Source organism: Gossypium raimondii, chromosome 8 (assembly GCF_025698545.1).
Source record: "Gossypium raimondii isolate GPD5lz chromosome 8, ASM2569854v1, whole genome shotgun sequence".
Taxonomy (NCBI): domain Eukaryota; kingdom Viridiplantae; phylum Streptophyta; class Magnoliopsida; order Malvales; family Malvaceae; genus Gossypium; species Gossypium raimondii.
In genome coordinates, this window is record NC_068572.1 from 11,544,851 (window position 1) to 11,555,629 (window position 10,779).

The 10,779-nt window shown below is 37.2% G+C and overlaps 1 protein-coding gene across 8 annotated transcripts; it reads left to right on the forward strand.

Annotated features, from left to right (window-relative positions):
- The first annotated feature begins 279 nt into the window (after positions 1-279).
- LOC105790795 (cysteine-tryptophan domain-containing zinc finger protein 3) lies at positions 280-10,493 on the forward strand. 8 transcript variants are annotated; one of them, XM_052635221.1, is made up of 15 exons: positions 285-840; positions 1,341-1,445; positions 1,552-1,624; positions 1,722-1,852; positions 1,987-2,379; positions 2,483-3,759; positions 4,284-4,717; positions 4,804-6,683; positions 6,769-6,929; positions 7,049-7,209; positions 7,888-8,048; positions 8,489-8,650; positions 9,467-9,613; positions 9,696-9,814; positions 10,210-10,493. In XM_052635221.1, the coding sequence occupies exons 4-13, from the start codon at positions 1,841-1,843 to the stop codon at positions 9,515-9,517; spliced, it is 4,692 nt and encodes a 1,563-aa protein (XP_052491181.1). In that variant the 5' UTR covers positions 285-840; positions 1,341-1,445; positions 1,552-1,624; positions 1,722-1,840; the 3' UTR covers positions 9,518-9,613; positions 9,696-9,814; positions 10,210-10,493. The 8 variants fall into 8 exon arrangements, with proteins under 8 accessions (XP_052491182.1, XP_052491183.1, XP_012474011.2 ...); XM_012618551.2 differs by lacking the exon at positions 1,341-1,445 and having other exon boundaries at positions 284-840; positions 8,489-9,350; XM_052635220.1 differs by lacking the exon at positions 1,341-1,445 and having other exon boundaries at positions 284-840; positions 8,489-8,714.
- The last annotated feature ends 286 nt before the right edge of the window (positions 10,494-10,779 follow it).

Sequence of the window (10,779 nt, forward strand, 5' to 3'; positions counted from 1 at the left end):
TAAGCCAAAAAGAATCAGTTAACATTTGTTTATTTTTCGGACAAAACGCCGTAATGAAAACGTAAAACATAGAGGGACCAAAAAGGCAAAAAAAGAAAAAGAAGAAGTCCAAAATTTAATAACGCTCAGATAAAAAGAAAAATTAAAATAATTTTCAGTTCTTTCTTAACCTTCTCCGGTTAAATCACGTGGACTTAAAAAAAAAAAACACAAACACAAACAAACAAACAAACAAAAGAAAACAAATAAATAATAAAAAATAAGAATAACCGCGGCTGCTCTGTACACCAAAACCACACAGAGAGTTCGTCTCTTTCTATTTCCTTGCTAATTGATTCAAGTTAAAGAGATCGCACCCAAAAAAAAAAAAAAAAAATCCAAAAAAGCCCTTAAAAACAGTAAAAATTTGAGAGATCCTTGTTTTAAAATCGATTTATTTGATTTCGAATTTAAACCATTTAAAAATGTTGGTTTGTTGTTTGGCTTCCTGATCGAGTTTCAGGTCTTGATTGAAATCAGGGTAAAAATCCGCTTTTTTCTTTTCTGGGTTTTAGCGGTTGTAGAAAAGGATTAGTATAAGAAACCTGTGGGCTTGGAACTATAGAAAATTAAGTTCGAGAACTTGATATTTGGGCGAGGTTTTCTTTTTTGGAGTTCTGTTTTTTTTTTTGAATGATTTCGTTGGGGAGTAACGATGCGAGGAAAGGGCTAAAGTTTGCTGGAAGAGAAATGGAAGAGACTGAGCTTGAAGAAGGAGAAGCTTGCTCTTATAGTAACAATAACGATGATTATGATGCCACCACAGACACCGAAAATGATCTATCTTCTCTCTCCTACATAGTAAGAAAATTTGGCTCTTATTTTCTTTGCTTTCATTTTTGTTTTTAATTAATTTTTAATCATATTGTGTCGACTTTAGCTTTTTAAATCTAAAGTTAAGATTTTTGGCTGATCAATTGAAATTCTGTAACTGCAATTTTAAATGTATTTTACTTTTTTACTTCTGTTGCTTCTAGAAATATTACATATGGATTCATATTTCAGTTTTTATTCTAATTTTACTAGTTATTTTGGTTCATGTGGAGGAATCTTGAGAATTTAGTTTTTAGGAGGTTTAATTAACTTAAGTGAATTGTTTTCTGTCTAGCGATGAAGCCATTTTGTGTATGGGTGTATTAATGGTTGTAGCGTGTGTCTGTGTGCGCGCTTTCTTTTTTCAGTTGTCTGAAATTTGTTGGACATCTGGTTACTTGCGAAGGCATTATTAATGAAATTTGATTCCTAGTTATACACGTTAAAACATTATGGTAGTCTTAACTGTAACTCTGGGGATTTCATAGGTATTAGGAGAGTAAGATTCAAGCACATTGGGTAGCTTCCATGGTTGCTGTGTGTTATTGCTGTTTCTACAGGATTAGTTGCCAACTGTTCGTGGACTACTATATGTATGCTGATCTTTCTCAATGTCTTATTTCTGGTCTGGTGCTTGTTCTTAGTCTCTTTCCATTTTTTCATTACCCCTTGGTGATATATGACTTCATGTATTTGAAGGATGAGAAACTTCAACATGTTCTTGGACATTTTCAGAAAGATTTTGAAGGTGGAGTTTCTGCAGAGAATCTGGGTAAGTAGAATCATGGTTCGTATGAGGTGAAGAGTCACCATAAATTGGTGTTCATAATTTCAAATTAATGATTTAGTGATTTTTTCTATTGCCACAGGTGCAAAGTTTGGTGGATATGGGTCATTCTTACCTACTTATACACGTTCTCCGGGTTGGCCTCATCCGAATGGTTCTCCAAAAGTTCAGAGCTGGCATGCACCGAGATCGCCCCCAAAAATGCCATTGGAGGTTGTGTTTTCTCAATTTGTCTCATTTTCCTCGAAATAGAATTTATTTCATACAAAGAAGGAATTTTTCACAGGATCTTGGTTTATTTGAGAAGTCCAAGTTAAACCGGCTGCTTACTTTGTTTTGTCATGTAGGATGGCCGACTTAACTCAGTATGTTCATCAAGTGGTTCTCAGTCTCTGAGGCCTGGACTGCCTTCGAATTTTGAAACCCTTCGTAAGACATCAACTGTGAATGATTCAATTAAACAAGGGGTCAACTTAACATCTGCTCATGTTGATGAGCTTGCCTCTAGGTGTGAATTTGCAAGCAAGAAAGCTGCCAGTCTGTCTGACCCGAATACATTGAAGGTGAGAATCAAAATGGGTTCAGGTGACTTGTCAACACAGAAGAATGCTGCAATCTACAGTGGTCTTGGCCTTGATGTCTCACCATCTTCGTCCTTAGATCAGAGCCCTTCAGAAAGTGAAGGGATGTATCAGGAGTCTCAAGAGCCATTAACTGAATCTCCAACCAGCATTCTTCGGGTAAATCCTCCATTGTTTGTTAATCTTCTTATAAATATATTCTTACATCTAATGTACAAGTCCGGAACTGATCAGATTTTTTTTCCCTGGATTTTTTGAGTAGCTTATGACTTCCTTCGCTGTACCGGAGGAGGTGCTACTATCTCCTCTTCCTGATCATCTACTTAACTTGATTGTAAAGGAAAAAAAATTGAAAGAGAATAGATCTGATTCTAGAAAGCGTGATGGAATGCTATCAAGACACAAGAAAGCAAAGTCAATGGAGAAAAAGAATTCTCCGGCTGAAAGAACGAGTGGCATTAACAGGGAAATAATGAACGGCAGTGGTCTTATGCCAGAAAAGGAAGCAGATATTGACTTATTGGCTTTTGAGGAGCTTGTTTCTAAAACATTGAAGCTTCCTCTTTTATCTAATTCATATTCTGCCTCTGACAAGGTAAAAAATAAGGGTACAACACGAAACAAAGGTGTCCATGATGTAGACATGGAGGAGTCAGTGGAGCCATTACTTGCCCAAGAGATAGGCTGGGAGAATCCAAGTGCTAGTTCAGCTCAAAAGGTTTTAGAGGAACAAAAGACAAGTGTTCTGGATGTCATTTCTGGCAATGCTAGAAAAGATGGGTATAATAAAGCTGACAAAACTTATGATTCTGTCAAAGCCAATTCTAATACTCTAAAAGGTTGCAAAGCTCTAAAAACTGAATTAGTAGATCCTTCCAAGAAGAAAATCAGCCAGAGAGCTACATTAGATGAGCAAGACAATATGAAGTTGCCTTCTGCAGAGGAGTGTATGTCTTCTGCTGGAAAAAAAAAATCAAAAGACAGTCAGCGTCATGGTAGTCTAGCTGCAGAGGTACCTAAAGAAAGCTTAAGGGTTGGTTCTTCTTTGATGCCGAGAAATAAGCAAACTGCACATGCTAATAGTTATGCAAACAAAAGGGAATTGGGAGATAAAAAATTAGAAAGTCCATTTCGAAAGGCCGAAGATAGGTATAAAGATTTTTTCGGAGATACTGGAGAATCAGAACAGGAAGAGAACCAAGCAAGTTCATTGGAACTCTGTTCTAAAGATCAGCTGAAGGAAGCTGATAATATTGAAAAAAGTACATCATCCATTAATAGTGCACATAGTGAAAGATTAAGTGGCAAGAAAACTGAGGATTTATTGGCAACCGAATCATACCCAAGAGCAACTGTGGATGCTGCTTCTAACTCTACCAATGTGAATGTTGCTGGAACTTCCCATGCAACTGCTGCTCCTGTAATGATAAGAGAAAATTGGGTTTGTTGTGATAAGTGTCAGAAGTGGCGTCTTCTTCCAGTAAGCATAAATCCTGCTGACTTACCCGAGAAGTGGCTATGCAGCATGCTTAACTGGCTGTAAGTTCTTCACCGTCACCCCTTCTTGTTTTCTGTGAACGTGCTTTAATGGCTCAGCTTCTAAATTTTTTCTTATTTATATATTCAAACTTTTGTTGGACTGAACAATCATCTGAAATCCTCAGGGAAGTGAAGATTGAATAAATAATTTGGAAAACAGAAATAAAAGATAAGCGAAGCTTCAGACATAGGGTTCGTCGATTGACCCTAGGAAAGAAAAACCTAAGCATTATAAGTAGAACTAGACCTCCTATTCTAAGTAGAAAACTTAAGAGAAAATACTTGAAACTCTACTAATAAACTTGATTTTAAAACAAAATCTAATAGGATAAAGAAAATTGCAGTAAGGTACTGTAAAATGCTAATTATAACCATTAATAAAATCTTAAGTATTCTGATCCCACAAATTGATTATTTGTGTTCTGTGTTGCCTCAGTGTTGATAGTTAAACTTTGTGACAGATTGTGGAAAGATATCTCTTCTCCCTTCTTCAAATCTCTAACATCATTCTGGTAAATATTTAGGCCGGCAATGGATCACTGTAGCATTGATGAGGAGGAAACTACAAAAGCTGTTCTCGCATTATATCATGTTCCTACTGTAGAGAATCAAACTAATCTTCAAAGTAATCTTGGCAGTATTATGTCTAGATTACCCTCAGCTGATGCCTTGAGACTTGACCAAAACCAACTAAGTTTTGGTTCACATGCCATGCTCACTGCTGCTAGGAAGAAAGATGGTTTAAAGGAAATATCAAATGCCATGGATAAAGATGGGCCAACTCCTATGAAGAAGACGCAGTCATCGGTCCGGTCTAGAAATCTAACTGATGTGACTCGATCCTCTGTGTCAGAGGAACCTGGTTTACATCATCTAAGCAAAAGTGATTTGCCTGTCAAGAAACACAAAAATAAGCGGAAAGATAAGCATAAATTGTCGAAACACGGTTCTGTTGGAGGTATTCTTTTTAAACTGATATATATTGTTGTGAAACTTTTTTTTTTAAACTATGTAATGTACTGCTTTTATAAAACATGCTAACAGGTGATGCCAAAACTTCAAAGATGAAAAGCAAAAGGACTGCTGATCAAGATTCCTTAAGGTCCTCCAAGAAAATTAAGGGTGATAGTTTACATCTTGCTGATGAAGATGGCATGTTTGAGCATGGTGGTATGGGGGGGGCTAGCACAAATAATGGTTTGCCAACTACATTAGGAAAGGATCAGCCTAAGCACAGTGAACCTTCTTATAAGGTTTCGAAGTCAGATAAGGAGAGGCAACAGATCTCTGGTAAGAGACCAAAGGACAAAGTTCATCCTTCCCTAACTGATGGATCTCTGGATCTGGTGAATTGTAATGGTGGGGAAGTTTCAAGAAAGAGGAAAGTTGATGAATGTATTGACGGTCAATTATATACGGGTTTCCTCCAAGGTGTTGGCAATCACTTCCAGGATAGCAGAGTGTTTACAAAGGAAGATGTCAGCGAGAATGAATACAGGAGAGAAAAGAAGGCCAGAGTATCTAAGTCAGGAGGAAAGGATTCCTCTGCAGGGAAAAGCAGTGGTAAACTGGAGAAAAAAAGTAGACATACAAAGGACCACCAAACGGGGCAAGATCTAGGCAGCTCTCTGCCCCAACGGAGTTTAGATGTTCCAGATTCATTGAAAAGGGATTTTGGATCTGCTCAACCTTCTTTAGCAGCTACTTCTAGCTCATCGAAGGTTTCTGGTTCACATAAATCAAAATCTGGTACACATAAATCAAAACATTGCTTCAATGAAACAAAGGGTTCACCTGTAGAATCAGTTTCTTCATCTCCTATGAGAATTGCCAATCCCGATAAACTTCCATCGACAAGGAGGAATGTTGCAGGTAGTCCAAGAAGAAGCTCAGATGGTGAAGATGATGGTGGGAGTGACAGATCAGGGACAGTATGGAGGGAAAAAACTTCCTGTGCACCTCAACTTGGGTCCCTTGAGTCATCTATACATGATATTCAGGATAAGGATCATGGTCAATTAGATGGTAGCAAAGCGAAGGCGCTTGAATCCTCCCCTGAAGTCAGAAAAGGCCATTTTATGAATGGTGGTGTTGATTATTTAGGCCAAGAGGCTCAATATGCTGGTAAATCAACAATAATGGATGAATACCATTATGAGAAAAAGCAGAATGACAAACGTGGCAATGCCAATGTCTCTCATCCAAGAAAGTTTGGTAAGGGGTCCTCACGGTCGAAGGACAGGACGCGCAATCTTAAATCTGATTTTGTTGATGAACAGCAAGATTATGCACCTTCATATGAGGTAAAACCTAGGGTTGGTAGAAACAAATTTCAGGGGAGGCCTGGAATGAAGTCTGATGAAAGTGCGAATAGATTTTCTGATAACAAAGAATCATTGGGAAAATTTTCTGGTGAGACTGGTAAAAGAGAGAGTCAATCAAATGGTGGTCAGTCATGTGCTAAAGCAGATGCCAATGGAGGTCAAGATGTAATCTCTACTGTGTCTGTAAAGCAGAATTTTGTGCAGGATGGCAGCGGTGGAAAATATACAAAGATGTTCCGCTCTGAAAAATCTGACCATGAAGAAATTGCTTCTGAGAGAGGGAACTCGTTACCATCACTACGCTTGGGAGGTACTCAAAATGAGATGCTGACTGGTTGCCCCCGCCCAGTTTCTGGGTCCCAAACTGGAAACAGAGCTGATGAATCTCAAGGTGATGATGCATTGAAAGTACAAAAACAAATAAAAAAGTCTGACCAGCAAAATGGGATTCAGCACAGTAGTTCAAGACATACATCTGGTGGACGTAGGATCAGGGATGTTGATGCCCCGAGCCCAATGAGAAAGGATTTTTCAAGTCTGGCAGCTACCAATGCTTTGAAGGAGGCTAAAGACTTAAAGCATCTGGCTGATCGTTTCAAGGTTTTTCCATACTGTTTTCTTGTAACTTGTTGCGTTATTGTCCTAGCCTCTAGCTAGCTTTCTTTAATAATAAATTTTCTCTCAGAACTCTGGATCAAATGTGGAGAGCACAGCACTTTACTTCCAGGCAGCACTGAAGTTTCTTCATAGTGCTTCTCTACTAGAATCTTGCAACAGTGATAGTGCCAAACATGGAGAGATGATTCAGTCTATGCAAATTTATAGTAGCACTGCAAAACTCTGCGAGTAAGTTAAATATCATGTGTTCCAGTTGGTGTTCTCTTCGGTTATTTCATATTGTTTTGGGATGATTTCATTTTCTAGTTTTTGGTTTTATTTTTGTTTCTTTACCAATTATTATTCAGGTTTTGTGCCCATGAATATGAGAGATTAAAGGACATGGCTGCTGCTTCTTTGGCTTACAAGTGTATGGAAGTGGCTTATATGAGAGTCATCTATTCCTCTCACGGCAATGCAAATAGAGATCGACGTGAGTTGCAGACAGCTTTACAAATGGTTCCTCCTGGTAATTCAAAGAACCCAATGATTGTACTGGTTGAATCCTTCCTGCTAGTCTGTGTAGCTTGTAAAATTGCTAAATGTTGTTTACCAGTCTTCTGCACTTACATGGTAATCGGGGAGCGCCAGCCTCTGAAATTTACTCTGGAATTTTGGTTCTTCATTTTTGAAAAGACCTCTACATATGATGTTGGAATTTACACTGCATGAATGATTAGGTTACTTGCTTACAGTGTGCTTCTCCTTTTGTTTACATGCCGTGGTTTTGTTCTTTGGTATCTTCAAATCTGAGAATATCAGACAAATGTCGTTCTGATTAATTTTGTGTTGTTTTCATTCATACATGCATATCTGTTGTTCTATTTTAGGTGGAGGACTTGAGTTTGTAAATCATCAGTGTTCTAGTTCTTTTTGACATGTAAGGTGAACTACCTTTTACAAAAGGGTGTTGGACCTATTTAGGACTGGCCTTGTTGGTATGCATGCATACAAATAGATATTTTCAAGTAAGCCAACTCATCTGTTTCTCAGTTTCCCCAGCCCCTTAATCACCCTTTTATTTTTCCACATGTTCCTTTATGGACATTAAATTTCTTTATAAATACTAATACTGCATTGATTGAAACAAACTGATGAAGTTAATTTTAACTTCTTTTCTTATTATTGATTCTTGTTTTCATGTCAGGTGAGTCTCCCTCTTCTTCTGTCTCTGATGTTGATAATTTAAACCATCCAACAGCGGCAGACAAGGTTGCTTTTCCAAAAGGTGTTAACTCTCCCCAGGTTGTTGGAAATCATGTTATTTCTGCTCGAAACCGTCCTAACTTTGTGCGGTTGCTCAATTTTGTAAGTGTACTTTTTCCTGTATATAATTGGAAAGTGTAATTTTTTGCTTTTTTGTTATGGTATGAGAGTGAAAGCATGGTTGAACATTCCCCCCCCCCCCTCCAACACAGAGAAAAAAAAAAAAAAACCCAATATAACATGCACAAACTGTTTCCCCCCAAAAGGTTTTTCTTTTGGTCTAATGCACTGAATGTCCTTTTGCTTTCTCACAAACTTTCTTCCCTCCTATACCTTGACCAAAAGCCTTCTGGTTTCTGCATGTTGAAGTTGCACGTCTGCCTAGTTGGCCTTTCAAGAACAAAGGCTTTTGTAGACTTGCCCTTGAACAGTTTCTATTATATGTCTCTTATTGGCATGGGTCATGTCTTTTTGTGCTTTATAACTTGTGTATCTTATTTAAGCTTATGGTCATAACTAAGACCAAAACGGATGATTTGCAGGCACAAGATATAAATCATGCAATGGAAGCTTCAAGGAAATCCCGAACTACTTTTTTGGCTGCCAGTTCAAATTCAAAAGGGGCTGAATGTGGAAAGTCTATATCTTCTGTGAAGAAGGCTCTTGATTTTAACTTCCTAGACGTAGAGGGAGTGCTTCATTTGGTACGTGTGGCAATGGAAGCCATTAGCCATTAAGGAAAAGGGGAAAAAAATGAAAATCTGGTTGGTAAGGATGGTTTTATACTAGAAGGAAATCTCATTATGATGCTTTATCATTTGGTATGATCTCATGGAGGAGAAAAAGATGGGATGGCCAGCTCTTCCTGCTGCAATCCTTAAAACTTTCATTCAAAAACTGGCTAAGATCCTGCTCTATGATACATACTGTGCATATGTGTAATAAAACATAAATCTGGGATTTTCAATGTATATATGAGCTTCAACTGCTTCCTGACATGGAACAAGGCTGTTAATTTCCTTCTCAAGATGGTATTTAGGACATGGGATTCGTAGCAAATATATACAAAATTGTTGTATAACTTGGTGATTATAAAGAACTGTTGCTGAAACACTTTTGTATAAAGATGGAGAACCCAGCTACAGATTGAGGCAGATTGTTAGAATTCCAATAGTAGAGTGTGTGATTGTTTCAGCATCATGCTCCCCATAGGCGGTTTTAGTTAACTAGTTACTTTGTTGATACTACATTTTAGAGACCTCTGTAGGAAAATACTGGGAATACAGCAGCATGTGCTTGCTCCTTTGCCATAGGGCCTATGATTTTCTCAGTTAAAGCACTATGGAGGAGAGCAATGTGTTAGGCAGTCTCAAGTGTGCTACTCTTAGACTCCTGCTTTGAAAAGTAAAAATTGCCATATTAAGTCAATATTCTTTCACCTTCCCGTGTCCTTGTCCTTTTCTGTTTCTAATTTTGTAATTTGTTTTCACAGTTTCACCCTTGTTATTGAATTTGTGCAGGTCAACTGCTATAGTACGTGTTATTGTATATGTTTATGTATTAATGATTAGTCAAGATGAGTTGGAAGAGTATATGAAAACAATATTTGGTGCAAAATTCCGGTGGTAGAGATTCAAACAAGGTTGCAAAAATTTTTCCCTTCAAAGGTTGGTGTACTGGTTTATTTGATTGCTTTAGTATTCTGCTCTGGCATACTCTTGCTTCTAACCATTCTTAATTTTGTGGCAGTAAATATTTTTTGTACCATTAAACATATCTTTGTATGGTTCTCAATTTGGAATGTGGCAAATGCTCTTGTTTGTGGGAGAGATCTATCATCTTCAAGTCGGCCATCTGGATGCTGATGGGTAATAACTCTTTAACCATTATTGTTCTTTTACTGAATGTCAATTCTCTTATAAACATCTTGAGGTACTTAGTAAGTTAGTTAGTACATTCTTTTTTTTGAAGAAATTGAAGTGTTCTTAGGGAATTAGTTAGTAAAACTCTACAAATTTAAGAGGCATGAGCCATGTTTCCAATTTGCATATATTTACTTGGAAGTTGAGCCTTTTAAAATGTGGCACCATGTGGTTGACACATTTGTCATACATTATCAAGCAAATTTTGGACTTCTCAGTGACCTATCTCCTTGCTGAATTTTCCAGTTCATGTTTGTGCATTTTCTACTGCTATGATTTTAGTTATTAGGCTGTTAGGCACTTTGATTAGTGGTAATTAGATGATGGTTTTTGAATTTCAGGTTGAATAATTTGAGCGGTTGTTTGAACAGCGGAGCTGGCTATGGATGGGCTGTGATGGTAAAGTCGCTCCTTGACTTTTCATTACTGTTTCACCTCTAATATAATCTCACTGCCATTTTATACAGTGAAATTTTGACCTTTTTCTTTTCTTTTCTTTTGGGGTCTCATAACCTACTCTTCAAATCTGTGTACATGGAAATAAACAATTATTTGTACCAAAAGGAAATAAGCAGCTATATAAATCTTCATCAATAAAATTGAAGCCGCATTCTGTTATTTGTCATACTAATTTTTCCCTTTCCAGATATAAATTCCTTTTTTCCACTCTATTCTATATGGTAATGATTCTTTTATTTTAAGTCCATTTACCTTAAAATGAACATAAATAATAAAAGAAAAAGACGAATTTTCATCATATTTTAAAATCACCACAGAAAAAAAAGGAGTCAGACTTCCTTAAAGGAGCAATCTTGTATACTTTCCAATTTGGAAAAGTGAAATTAAGAAATGGCAGCAAATTGCCAAGTAATTTCCATTTTTTGGTAAGAGGGAAGATGGGTATAACTTTT